Source organism: Numida meleagris, chromosome 7, assembly GCF_002078875.1.
Source record: "Numida meleagris isolate 19003 breed g44 Domestic line chromosome 7, NumMel1.0, whole genome shotgun sequence".
NCBI classification, from domain to species: domain Eukaryota; kingdom Metazoa; phylum Chordata; class Aves; order Galliformes; family Numididae; genus Numida; species Numida meleagris.
In genome coordinates this window covers 24,566,781-24,576,726 of record NC_034415.1, presented here as the reverse complement: position 1 = coordinate 24,576,726, position 9,946 = coordinate 24,566,781, and the positions used below count along the sequence as shown (strand labels likewise).

The 9,946-nt window shown below is 45.4% G+C and overlaps 2 protein-coding genes across 5 annotated transcripts in view; one reads left to right on the top strand and one right to left on the bottom strand.

Moving 5' to 3' along the window:
* The window catches only part of LOC110402521 (protein zyg-11 homolog B), a 20,744-nt gene extending 16,162 nt beyond the window's left edge, over nt 1-4,582 (bottom strand). Inside the window, exon 1 of one of the 3 annotated variants that reach the window (XM_021404682.1) lies at nt 4,378-4,582. In XM_021404682.1, the coding sequence (XP_021260357.1) occupies nt 4,378-4,576 (199 nt within the window). In that variant the 5' untranslated portion in view covers nt 4,577-4,582. Of the gene's footprint in view, nt 1-4,086; nt 4,212-4,377 lie in introns of those variants that run through there. The other 2 variants (XM_021404683.1, XM_021404684.1) reach the window with 2 other exon arrangements.
* On the top strand, nt 4,562-7,188 carry LOC110402528 (cytochrome c oxidase assembly factor 7). 2 transcript variants are annotated; one of them, XM_021404698.1, is made up of 4 exons: nt 4,562-4,691; nt 5,096-5,313; nt 5,386-5,526; nt 6,558-7,188. In XM_021404698.1, exons 2-4 carry the CDS (start codon nt 5,208-5,210, stop codon nt 7,004-7,006), a joined length of 696 nt encoding a protein of 231 aa, XP_021260373.1. In that variant the 5' UTR covers nt 4,562-4,691; nt 5,096-5,207; the 3' UTR covers nt 7,007-7,188. The 2 variants fall into 2 exon arrangements, with proteins under 2 accessions (XP_021260373.1, XP_021260375.1); XM_021404700.1 differs by lacking the exon at nt 4,562-4,691 and adding an exon at nt 4,925-5,020.

Sequence of the window (9,946 nt, the reverse complement as noted above, 5' to 3'; positions counted from 1 at the left end):
GAAACGCAGTTTGCTTCTTATATTGAACGTTCCGGATAATTTCACCTTTCTTTTCTAGTTCTTGTAATTTTTGTTGCTTCATTTGCCTAATATTCTCACCGCTGAAGTACAGAAATATATAAAAACTATATAGAAGAAATACAAAGAAAATGACAACTAGATCTTCTAAAATAAGGTGAACCTATGTGAAGACTGGGAGGCACCACATTAGATGGAACAGCACCCATCTCTAATGAATCATACACTGTCAACAAAGAGAGACTGCAGCTTAATAGCTCCTGAAGACTTAAGTACAGGTTTGGGAACAAGAAACTCCAAATCATTCAAACACAAGCTCCTTCTGCAGCATTTGACATGCCACTTCCAAACCCTTTGACTTGATCTCACTTTATTTTTATTCAACTTGATTATTAAATATTATTGTTGAAGAAACAGGTGTTATTTTGTGATGTGACTCGCTCGTGTTACCAGAAAACAGCAATTTGGGCTGCCTCCCACCTTTAAGCTGACATGAAGAGGAGGGACAGAATGTGGAATTGTTAACGTCTTTTGTTTCTTTAGCATGTGCAAAAACACCTGAAATATTACTCAAGAGAAATTCAACTAGTTATTTTAAAATATCGAGAGAAAATAAAAGAGGAAAATATTGTTTTCAACCTGAAATTAATATGCATACAAGGTTTAAGACAGCTGATGACTCAAACAAAAAATCAGAATCCTTACTCAAAGGAATATGAAAATTATTCTCAGTGAAGCCAAGACAGCCTCATCTCTCATTAGCTCTTGTGCTTCTAATTTGATCCTTCGACATGACAAAAACCAGAATCCGGGCTCTGTTCATCCCTTCTGGCACCGTTACGTAATTTGTGCCAGAAGAGCTAACACACTTTCATACATCAGCGAACAAACTCTGATGAGAATTTTTAGCCCTGCAGACAGGCTGCTAGCATATGACTCACAAAGCTATTTTTTCAAGCAGCACCTCTAGCTGGCCAATCTAATCCAGAGACACCACTTTAATTTTTTTTATAAAACAACCACTTCAGAAGTCCATGCAGTACCTCTCCATAGCAATAACAAGACCAAGTCCACAGGCAGGGGTCAGTTACACTTGTGAAAAGCAGCGTCATTTTTATTCACTTCTCTTCTAGCAGTTGCAGGAGAAGTTTGTGACTTCTCTTCAGTTTGTTGCAAAAAGGCTGAAGAAACTCAGCGCAGGCACTGGAGGTAATGGACAGACAGAGGAAACACTTATCTATGCCTAATAAAGCCTCTTGACAAGCACCATAAAAGTGAATTCCTGCCACTGAAGTAGAACAGCTTGGATGCAACCTGTAAACCATTTACATGACCAGCAGCATTCCTTTTCTTAACTACTCTTTACTTTAAGAGAACACTGCCTGCTTAAGGATCTCAGAATGAGGCTGCAGCTGTATCTGAACACTTACCAGGTCAGTATTTCAGTGCTTCCTTTCCCTAGTTACGCCTCTGCACATCAGCTAGAGAACAAGCCTAGTACTTGTTTTGCAGATAGTTCATTTCACTTTCTGGTTCTGATACTTTAATGCAACGCTACAAATGGGTGTCAGCCTCAGCTCAGGATTTATTTCATAAAGAACATTCAGAATCATTTCAGTAGAACTTTCATCACGTAGATTTGACTTTCTCATAGCCACGTTAACCACCCAAAACTAATGGTTTCTTTCATTTTGATAAACTAATTCACTGATCACTCCAAAAAAAACAAAAAAAAAGAAAAAGAAAAAGAAAAAAAAAGAAATCAATCCTCAAAGCACAGGATTATGCACTACTGGATAGTGCTTCATTTGCTAAAACATGCATATACAAAAGTAATGTGACATATCTAAAATCAACTAGTTTATGGAATAGTACCTGTAGCAGAATAATTCTGGATGGGCTTTATAAGGCTTATTTTGATTAATTCTTCAAAATGATAAGTTTAAGTGCTTAATATCACCAAGGCAAGCTTCATAAATGAAGGGGGGAAAAAAAAAAAAGAAGAAAGACAAAAAGGGTGAGGGAAGGGGAAGGGGAGCAGACTGCGTGGCTGCCGGCACCCAGCAGTAATCCAATACAGCACTGGGCTGAAACGCAACCCAACCCCAGTGCGGTGTTACCTTGTTCGGCCCATAGCACGTCCCAAGTGCAGTTGAAAGGTTCTCACCAACAACACCATCCTTCAGGTTTTCCTTTAAAAACTCATTGTATCAACTTTAGTTATTGCCAGACTATATCTACTCAGCATTTCAAAATGCAGTCAAGAAGAAAAAGAAAAGTTTAAAGGGACACACTGAAGTACCTAGAGTAAACAAGAGAATCTTAAACCCAACATTATGGCTAGATTAATGTGTTGGGTGTGAGGATCCAACCAAAACCCCGTTCCTTTGGAAAGGCATCACCATGCAGCCACCTGTTCATACAGCAATAACTAGAAGAATAAAAAAAGCAAAAAAGAGACAGGTTTATCTGATGTTTTCCACCAGTAATCCATCTTTGGAGGAAATCCAACTTTACAGGAAAGCTAAATGCCACTGCTCTGTGAGCCTTTTTCACTATAGGGATTGTGATCCTTTCACTATAGGGATTGATATCAACTCCCGCCTGAAAGATCCAGTTCTTTCTAGCTTTGTGTCCCAGACTCATATAAATCAAGTCTTTTTCTCCCCACCCCCCAAGTAGTTTTTGATCAGTTTTTCCTCGATTAACCTGTATAAAGCCTTGGAAGATAAACACCAACTACAGCTCCAAGAGAACTATTTCTAGGATGTGCCCTCCAATTCCTTTGCTCAATTACTGACTCACTACAACGAGACTCAGGTGTGTGAGGTCTCTCTGCCCTGCCAAGCTCATCCCATGGGCTTTTCCTCCCTGAAAGCCCAAAGAAGGGATACAGGATAAGCAATTATTTCTCTTGAGAAGAGAGCAGGGAAATAAAAGGCACAGCCTTAGGTTTCAGCCCTAAAGTGAACATTCTTAAAATGATCAATAAATAATAATAGTTCTGTGGCATTCATCAGAATTGTTTGGAGCACTACCAAAGGGAGGGGAGGGCAGCGAAAAATAAGCAGGTGGTTTAGGGATTTATGCTACAAAAAAAAAGTTTCAGTGTTATCCTACTTAAATTAACAGAATGAAACAGAAGTAGGCAATTTATTAACCCCTGAAGGAAACATTATGCACAAAACTCACATTTAATATTTTCAGTAATTACTGTGGCACACACGGGAACGCACTGATTAGAGCTGGTTGCAATACAAAGTTGGCAGAAACCACAAGAGGCCTGAAATTAAATAGTGCCACGTGAAAACTATACAGCAAGGCCATGTACTTGAAAACTAATATAAGGAACTTCCAATATGGAGCCATCAGTTAGAAATGACTGGAGAGAGGAGCCCGACTGGTTCTCTTAACCACAAGGAAACAACATGGGGCAGCCAAGGAAGGCATCAGGAGGAGCATCAAGCAGAAATAAGCAACTATTATGTCACTTCCAGGACATTCCTAGGGCTATCCGCATTAAGAGATATCTGCACCATCTCCCTTTGAAGACAGCAGCTACCAGAATATGCTGGGGGGGAAAAAAAACACAGCTGTTAGGCTACAGCAGATCAAACGGGGAGGGAAGAAATGAACGCCGCTTATAAACACGGCACAGTGAAGAAACGCTGCAGAAGGAAGAAAGCTGTGGAGGCAATGCCCAACGCCAGCACAGGTGCACAGAACCGCCATGAGCCACAACTCTGCCATTAACTTCGATGTCAGCGCACAGCTCCCAGCACAGCCACGCAGCTCTGCCCGACTCTGCTGACAGCAAAAGGCACCGACCTTAAAGATCAAAAACTTTATTAGGAGATTCAAATAAAGCCAGCTGGAAGGCTGGGCCGCACCTCCCGCGGACACGAGCAGGAGGCGGTTATGCTGTGGTGCTGGGGGATGGTGCCCTGCCCTTGGCGCCGGCCGCTCGAGGGGCTCTGCCCGCCAGCTGCCCCCCGCCCCGCGAGGCGGCTCTGTGAGAGAAGCGGCAATCACCTCTCTCCACAGACCCCGAGCCCACCGGCTGCCCACCTCCTTTATATAACCGGCAGGGCGGCAGCCGCCGCGTTACACAACAGCGAGGGCTGCGGGGCCGGCTCGGTGCGCGTGTCCCTCAGCGGCGAGGCACCGCTCCTCACGGCCGCCGCACCGCCTGACCGCGCGCGGACGGAGCGGGACCGGCGGCGCCGCCATCGCGGCCCCGGCTCCCCTCAGCGCCCGCCTCTGTCACCCCGCGGCGGGAGCGGCTCGCCCGCCCGCCCCAGGGACACAGGCCCTCTCCCTTCCCCTCCGCAGCGCCTCAGCCCCACGGCGTTCACTCACCATCGCGGCGCTGGGTGCCGGCGGCGAGCGCCCAGCCAGCCGGGTTCCGCAGTTTGGCTGCCTCTTCTTTTTTTTTTTTTTTTTTCCTCTTTTTCCTCCCCCCTCCCTCCCGGTTTTTGCCCCCCCGACCTGGAAGTGAATGCTCGAAGCCGGCCGGGAGCAGCGCCGAGCCCGCCTCCCTTAAAGGAGCCGCGCACATCTCCGCTGCGCCGTACGCGTTTCGATCTGCCCACAGCGATCTGCTCCGGTGCGATAGGGTTTGTCTCCTGCCTCAGAGCTGGAGAGATTTGCCAGCAGCTTTCGCACAGAATAATGTAAGGCGATAAAACCCCCTCCCAACGCACAGGCACCGTGAAGAGAATACAGTTGTTGCCTGTTGGCAACACAAAGCGAGCAGCGATACAATTTCTCTGCCCAGATAACGCGAACTTAGAGAGCTTGCACTTAGATCTCGTAAGGAATTGCTTTGTACAACGTTTGCTTGCAAAGCAGCAAAACGACACCACAAAATAACCCCAACGCACCAAAAAAACCGACAGGCAGCAACGGTGCGAGCAGAGGCGGCCAGCAGGGGGAGCCGCAGCCCGGCACACAGCGCCGCTGCTGGCGTTCCGGGTTCCCCTGAGGGATGCCCGCGCACGAGGTTTAACTGAGCTTTATTCATCCCGAAAGCTTGACAGGCCTGAGTTATCTTACTGAAACCACCTTCCAATTACAGAAACTATCTGTGCCGCGGAAGGGGCGGCTGCAGAGAGCGGAGCCGGGGGAGGCGGTCCCGGCCCCACCTCCGGGCGGGCGGTGACGGCCATCGCCGGGGGCCGCCCCGCAGCATGGCCGGGCTGATCGACTTCGGGGACGAGGAGGAGGTGAGGAGCTATCTGGAGAACTTGCACGTCGAGTACCGCTACCAGTGCTTCAAGGAGAAGGACCCCGAAGGTAAGCGGCGCTCCGGCGGCCCCCCTCCCCCCGCCAGCCCCCAATGGGCCCGGCGCTGACGGTGCCTTGCAGGCTGCCAGCGCCTGGCCGACTACCTGGAGGCCGTCAGGAAGGACTTCGAGGCGGCAGCGCGGGTGCTGCGGGACAACTGCGAGGTGCACGGGCACAGCGAGAGCTGCTACAAGCTCGGGGCCTACCAGGCCATCGGCAAAGGTGCGCCTGGCGCTGCGTCGCGGCCCTTTCCCTTTCCTCTTCCCCCCCGGCTCCGGGCTCCGTTCAGCCCCTCAGCTTTTTTTTTATCTCAGCACCCAAATGTCCTGCCCCTTTTATTGCCCTAATAAAAGCTGGGAAGGATGTGAAACCTTAAGTTACTTCCTCTGAAAGAAAGAATTTTAGGTTAGCCACCTGTGTAATGTTTTATAAGTGTGTCTGTATAGCCAGTAAGTGTATCCACCGCTGAATGTTGCTGCCTGCCCTTTCCTTAAAATTTGGATTTATTCCTGACAGGCTGTTCTTTCATGCAAAAAGTAAGGAAGAAATAAGGTCGCAAACAGGTAACAGTGCTTACAGGCCTCATGTCCGCCCACCACACGTCTGCTGCTATGGTGACTGCAGGCAGTGAATCAGAGCACGGCTTAGGTTGGAAGGGACCTCTGAGCTCCAACCCCTGCTGTGCACTGGTTGCCTTTCACTAGGTCAGGCTGCCCACAGCCCCATCCAAGCTGGCCCTTGGCTTCCAGGGATGGGGCATCCACAGCTTCTCTGGGAAACCTGTTCCAGGGCCTAACCACCCTCTGAGTAAAGAATTTTTTCCTAACATCTATCCTAAATTTCCCCTCCTTTGATTTAAAGCCGTTCCCCCTCGTCCTATCACTATTAGACTGTGTAAAAGCAGTGAGTCTTCTGTTAAATAATAGTACAAGTGAAGAATATTATGTTCTTATTGTGACTTAAAGCTAGTAACCATCTCAAATTTCCTATAGGTATATTGGCAAAAGAATCCTTTGACTAGTGTAAGTTATGCAGAAATCTGTATATATTACAATGTCTGCATAAACTAATTTGGTTACCGGGAAGCGGAGGAGGGTCTCCCAACATTAGCAGCACAGTCTCTGAAGCCCTACATTTTGATTGGAGTACCTAAAGCGAGGGCTGCTGTGTTTCACAGAGGGAGCAGTGTGGAGCAGAAAGCTCCCATCCATTTGAAGCTGTCCTGGCAGTAACCTTGGTTTCTTGGTGAACAGGTGGGCTCGCTGCAGACTTGAAAGCTGCCTACAGGTCTTTCCTGAAGTCATGTGAGAAAGGCGGGAAGAAGTCGGTGAATGCCTGTCACAGCGTTGGGCTGTTGGCCCATGATGGGAGAGTCAACGATGATAAACCTGACCCAGTTGTTGCTAGAGACTATTACGCAAAAGCCTGTGATGGCAACTTTGCTCCTAGCTGCTTCAACCTCAGTGTAATATACCTCCAAGGAGCAGCCGGGGTCCCTAAGGACATGAACCGTGCTTTGAAGTACTCGCTGAAGGGGTGTGAGCTGGGTCACGTATGGGCTTGTGCCAATGCCAGTCGAATGTACAAACTGGGAGATGGTGTTGAGAAGAATGATGGCAAGGCAGAGGATTTGAAAAACAGGGCAAAACAGTTGCACAAAGAACAGAAAGAAGCCTCGAGTTCTTTAACGTTTGGGGAGTAAAACTGCCAGTTGCAGTTATTAAGACTGCAGCTTTAAATGGCAAGTGAACTTGCTATTTAAATCATATGAACGTACGGTTTTCATTCAGTAAACATCCTGGAAGTATTTGCATGTGCAAATACATGTATATTTTTGTGGATGCAATAAACATGACCAACTCTGTGCCTTTCTACATTTTTAAATACATATGTTCTTAAGTGTATTGTTTACATCCCACTCTTACAGAAGAGAAATTCTTCTAGCCTATTGGAGTTTGTCCCCATGGTTTCAAGCATGGAAGCCTCCTTCTGTCTGCTGCATCAGTACTGAAGCTCTTGCTAGGACCAGTTCCAGCACACTCACGTCCACACACCCATCCCTAATTTTGCTGACTTTGGATACAAAAATACTGTCCTTTGCTTGCACATCAACTCTGTTAGTTGTGAGATGTTCATCCAGGCTGCGTGTTGATCCTAGACAGTGCCTGTTGCTGTCTCTAGTGATTATAGGTCTATGGGGATGTTCTGCTTTTCTCTGGTTAGTTTAGACCTAGAAGCATTTAAGTCATGTCCAGGTGATGCCAAGCCCGAAAAAGTAATGTGTCTGTATGACAATACATACATAGAAATATGTTTTCCTATACTTCTTGCAAATGAAATGGGCAGGAGAGATAAGCAGGAACAAAAGGAACTTAGTTAATTTCGTTGGGCAGATGAGCTGAAGGGGCAGAGTTTGTAAGAGAGCTACTGCAAGCTACAGTACAAGAAGTCAAAGAGCTAGGAACTGACCTATTACAGAACTGCAGGTAAGTGTCTAAGGCGGGAGTTTCCCTTAGGCAAAGCATACAAACAGATTTCAAAAACCAGAATGTTGTTTTCAGCGCCTTGCCAACTGGTTTGTCACTGTGTATCTGACTTCCACATCTACCTGGCTGCTTTAGGATCACCCTCCAATGCACAGTGATCACCTCTTGCTCAATTACACACTAGTTGTTTTTAGCTTCCAGCCAGCTTTTGAAAGGCTCTTTTTGCCTTTGTATGTTTTGCTGCAAAGGTACAACTGATTTAGAACACAAAAGCCCTGGCTACGGTTTGAATGAAGAGACAAGCTTACTGTTAAAATAAATAGGGCAAAATGAACACAAATTTGGTCACAGCCAGAACTGAAGGTATATACAGCAGAATACATGGCTAAGGAATCTCAATGTTTGCTGTTTCAGACAGAGCATGTATGAATTACAGCAGTTCTTCTAACTCAACTGTACTTGTACCAGATTTCTTGCAAGGAATATGCTTGCTGTTGGAATAAAGACCACAGAGGCATAGTGATAAAACTGGCACAATGGAACAACAGATGGCAGTATATGTAGAATGTTTCATACCTTAGTTATAAGGCTCTTGGCTCTGCTTTCGGCAGCCTGCAAAAATATCAGTAATGACAAAAGTGAGATTATTTTTTTTCCTGTTAACTCAGTTAATGTTTCATGGCATTTCAAGAAAGTAAAGCTGTTTTAGAGGATAATAATAAAACAGTTTGGAAGTTCTGTGTTCAAGAGTAAGCAATTACAGGTAGCTCAAGGCAATGGAGAACAGAGTGAAATTTTGAGTTTCCTTTTGAGTTCATAACACTCACTGCCTCTGAGCAGTTTGTTCAGATTCTTGATCCAGATGAATCTGCCACACTGGTACAAGCTTTTTTCCAACTGTCAGCATTCAAAGTACAACAGGCAGGCACTAGGAACATCCTGAATAAAACTGGCATGCACTGCAGATAATTAAAGCCACATATAAAGTGCACATTGAAGAGATTTGTGGTTTTTTTCTTTCATAGCATGTGAACGGAATTTAAATATGAGTAACTTTTTGTGTAAAACGTGTCAAGTGTGTTAGTACAGATAAGTTTGTGAAGCTTCATCCAATTTTGTATCACTAGTCTTGGCAACCCCAAATTAAGGAAATTCTGTCACACTAAAACATCATCAGAGTGACAAAGCATCAAATCTGATCAGCCCGTTGCATTTCAGCATGTTATAAATTATACATAGTTAAAAACAGCAACCTGTTCTCAACCTAGGAATGGTGTTCAGGAGACTAAAAAAAATTGGCTAAGAGATAAAAACTGTACTGCAAATCCTGGCTTATAACCGTCTTGCTCAGGTATTATGAGGGTATTATCAAAAGGGCAGTGCTCCTGCTTCTTTTTAACTGATGCTACAAAGGCTAAATTTTATGTCCTCTTGGGAGGAAAATTGTTCCTCCAATTCCTCCGAGGCCATAAAGTAAGCGTGATAGATCCACGGTTAAAATAGCGTACTTAGAAATATGGAAGACCTGTTGATCTCCTCAGGATTGGTGGATCGTCTTAGAAGTAAAGCAGCTTAACTCAGCCTCACAGCTTCTAAACCACTCTGTTTTCGTTTTCGCTTGTTTGTATTGATTTAAGCACACAGCCAACTTCCTTTGATAAAGCAGCAATATACTTGAAAAAGAATCGTGACCAATTTTAATTAGTTAAATACACTCTGAAACACAGTTTTAAATCATGAAAGCATGCAGCTGTGAAAAGATTGCTAATGGAGTGCTGGTTTTGTGCTGAGATTTGAAAAACACTGCTGCCACATCCTGTTGTGTCCTAAGTGGCCTTTGTATTCATTCTGGACAAAATAAGCTGTCAGGTAAAGAAGCTGCATGATGTTATGTAAACAGAAAAGGAGTCGTTCTGGTGGCTCTGTTTCTGCATTGCATTGTAAAAAGCAGCTTTGCAGCTTGCCAGCCTGTGCTTAGCTGCCAAAAACAACTTCTTTCTGCAGTGTGTGAGGGTAGCACGTGAGCCTTCTTAGACACGTCCACACTCACTGGGAGGGTCTGGGAGACTCTGCATGTAAATCATTGCATCAAGAAAGAATATTGTCTTCAAACTTCTTATTTTATATGGAAAGAAACTCTCTTCTACTGACGATTT

Coding starts and splice junctions, on each gene's coding strand:
- LOC110402528 (XM_021404698.1), top strand. CDS start 5,208: ATGGCCGGGCTGATCGACTTCGGGGACGAGGAGGAGGTGAGGAGCTAT. Junction 5,314..5,385: donor CAAGGAGAAGGACCCCGAAG/GTAAGCGGCGCT, acceptor GGTGCCTTGCAG/GCTGCCAGCGCCTGGCCGAC. Junction 5,527..6,557: donor CTACCAGGCCATCGGCAAAG/GTGCGCCTGGCG, acceptor CTTGGTGAACAG/GTGGGCTCGCTGCAGACTTG.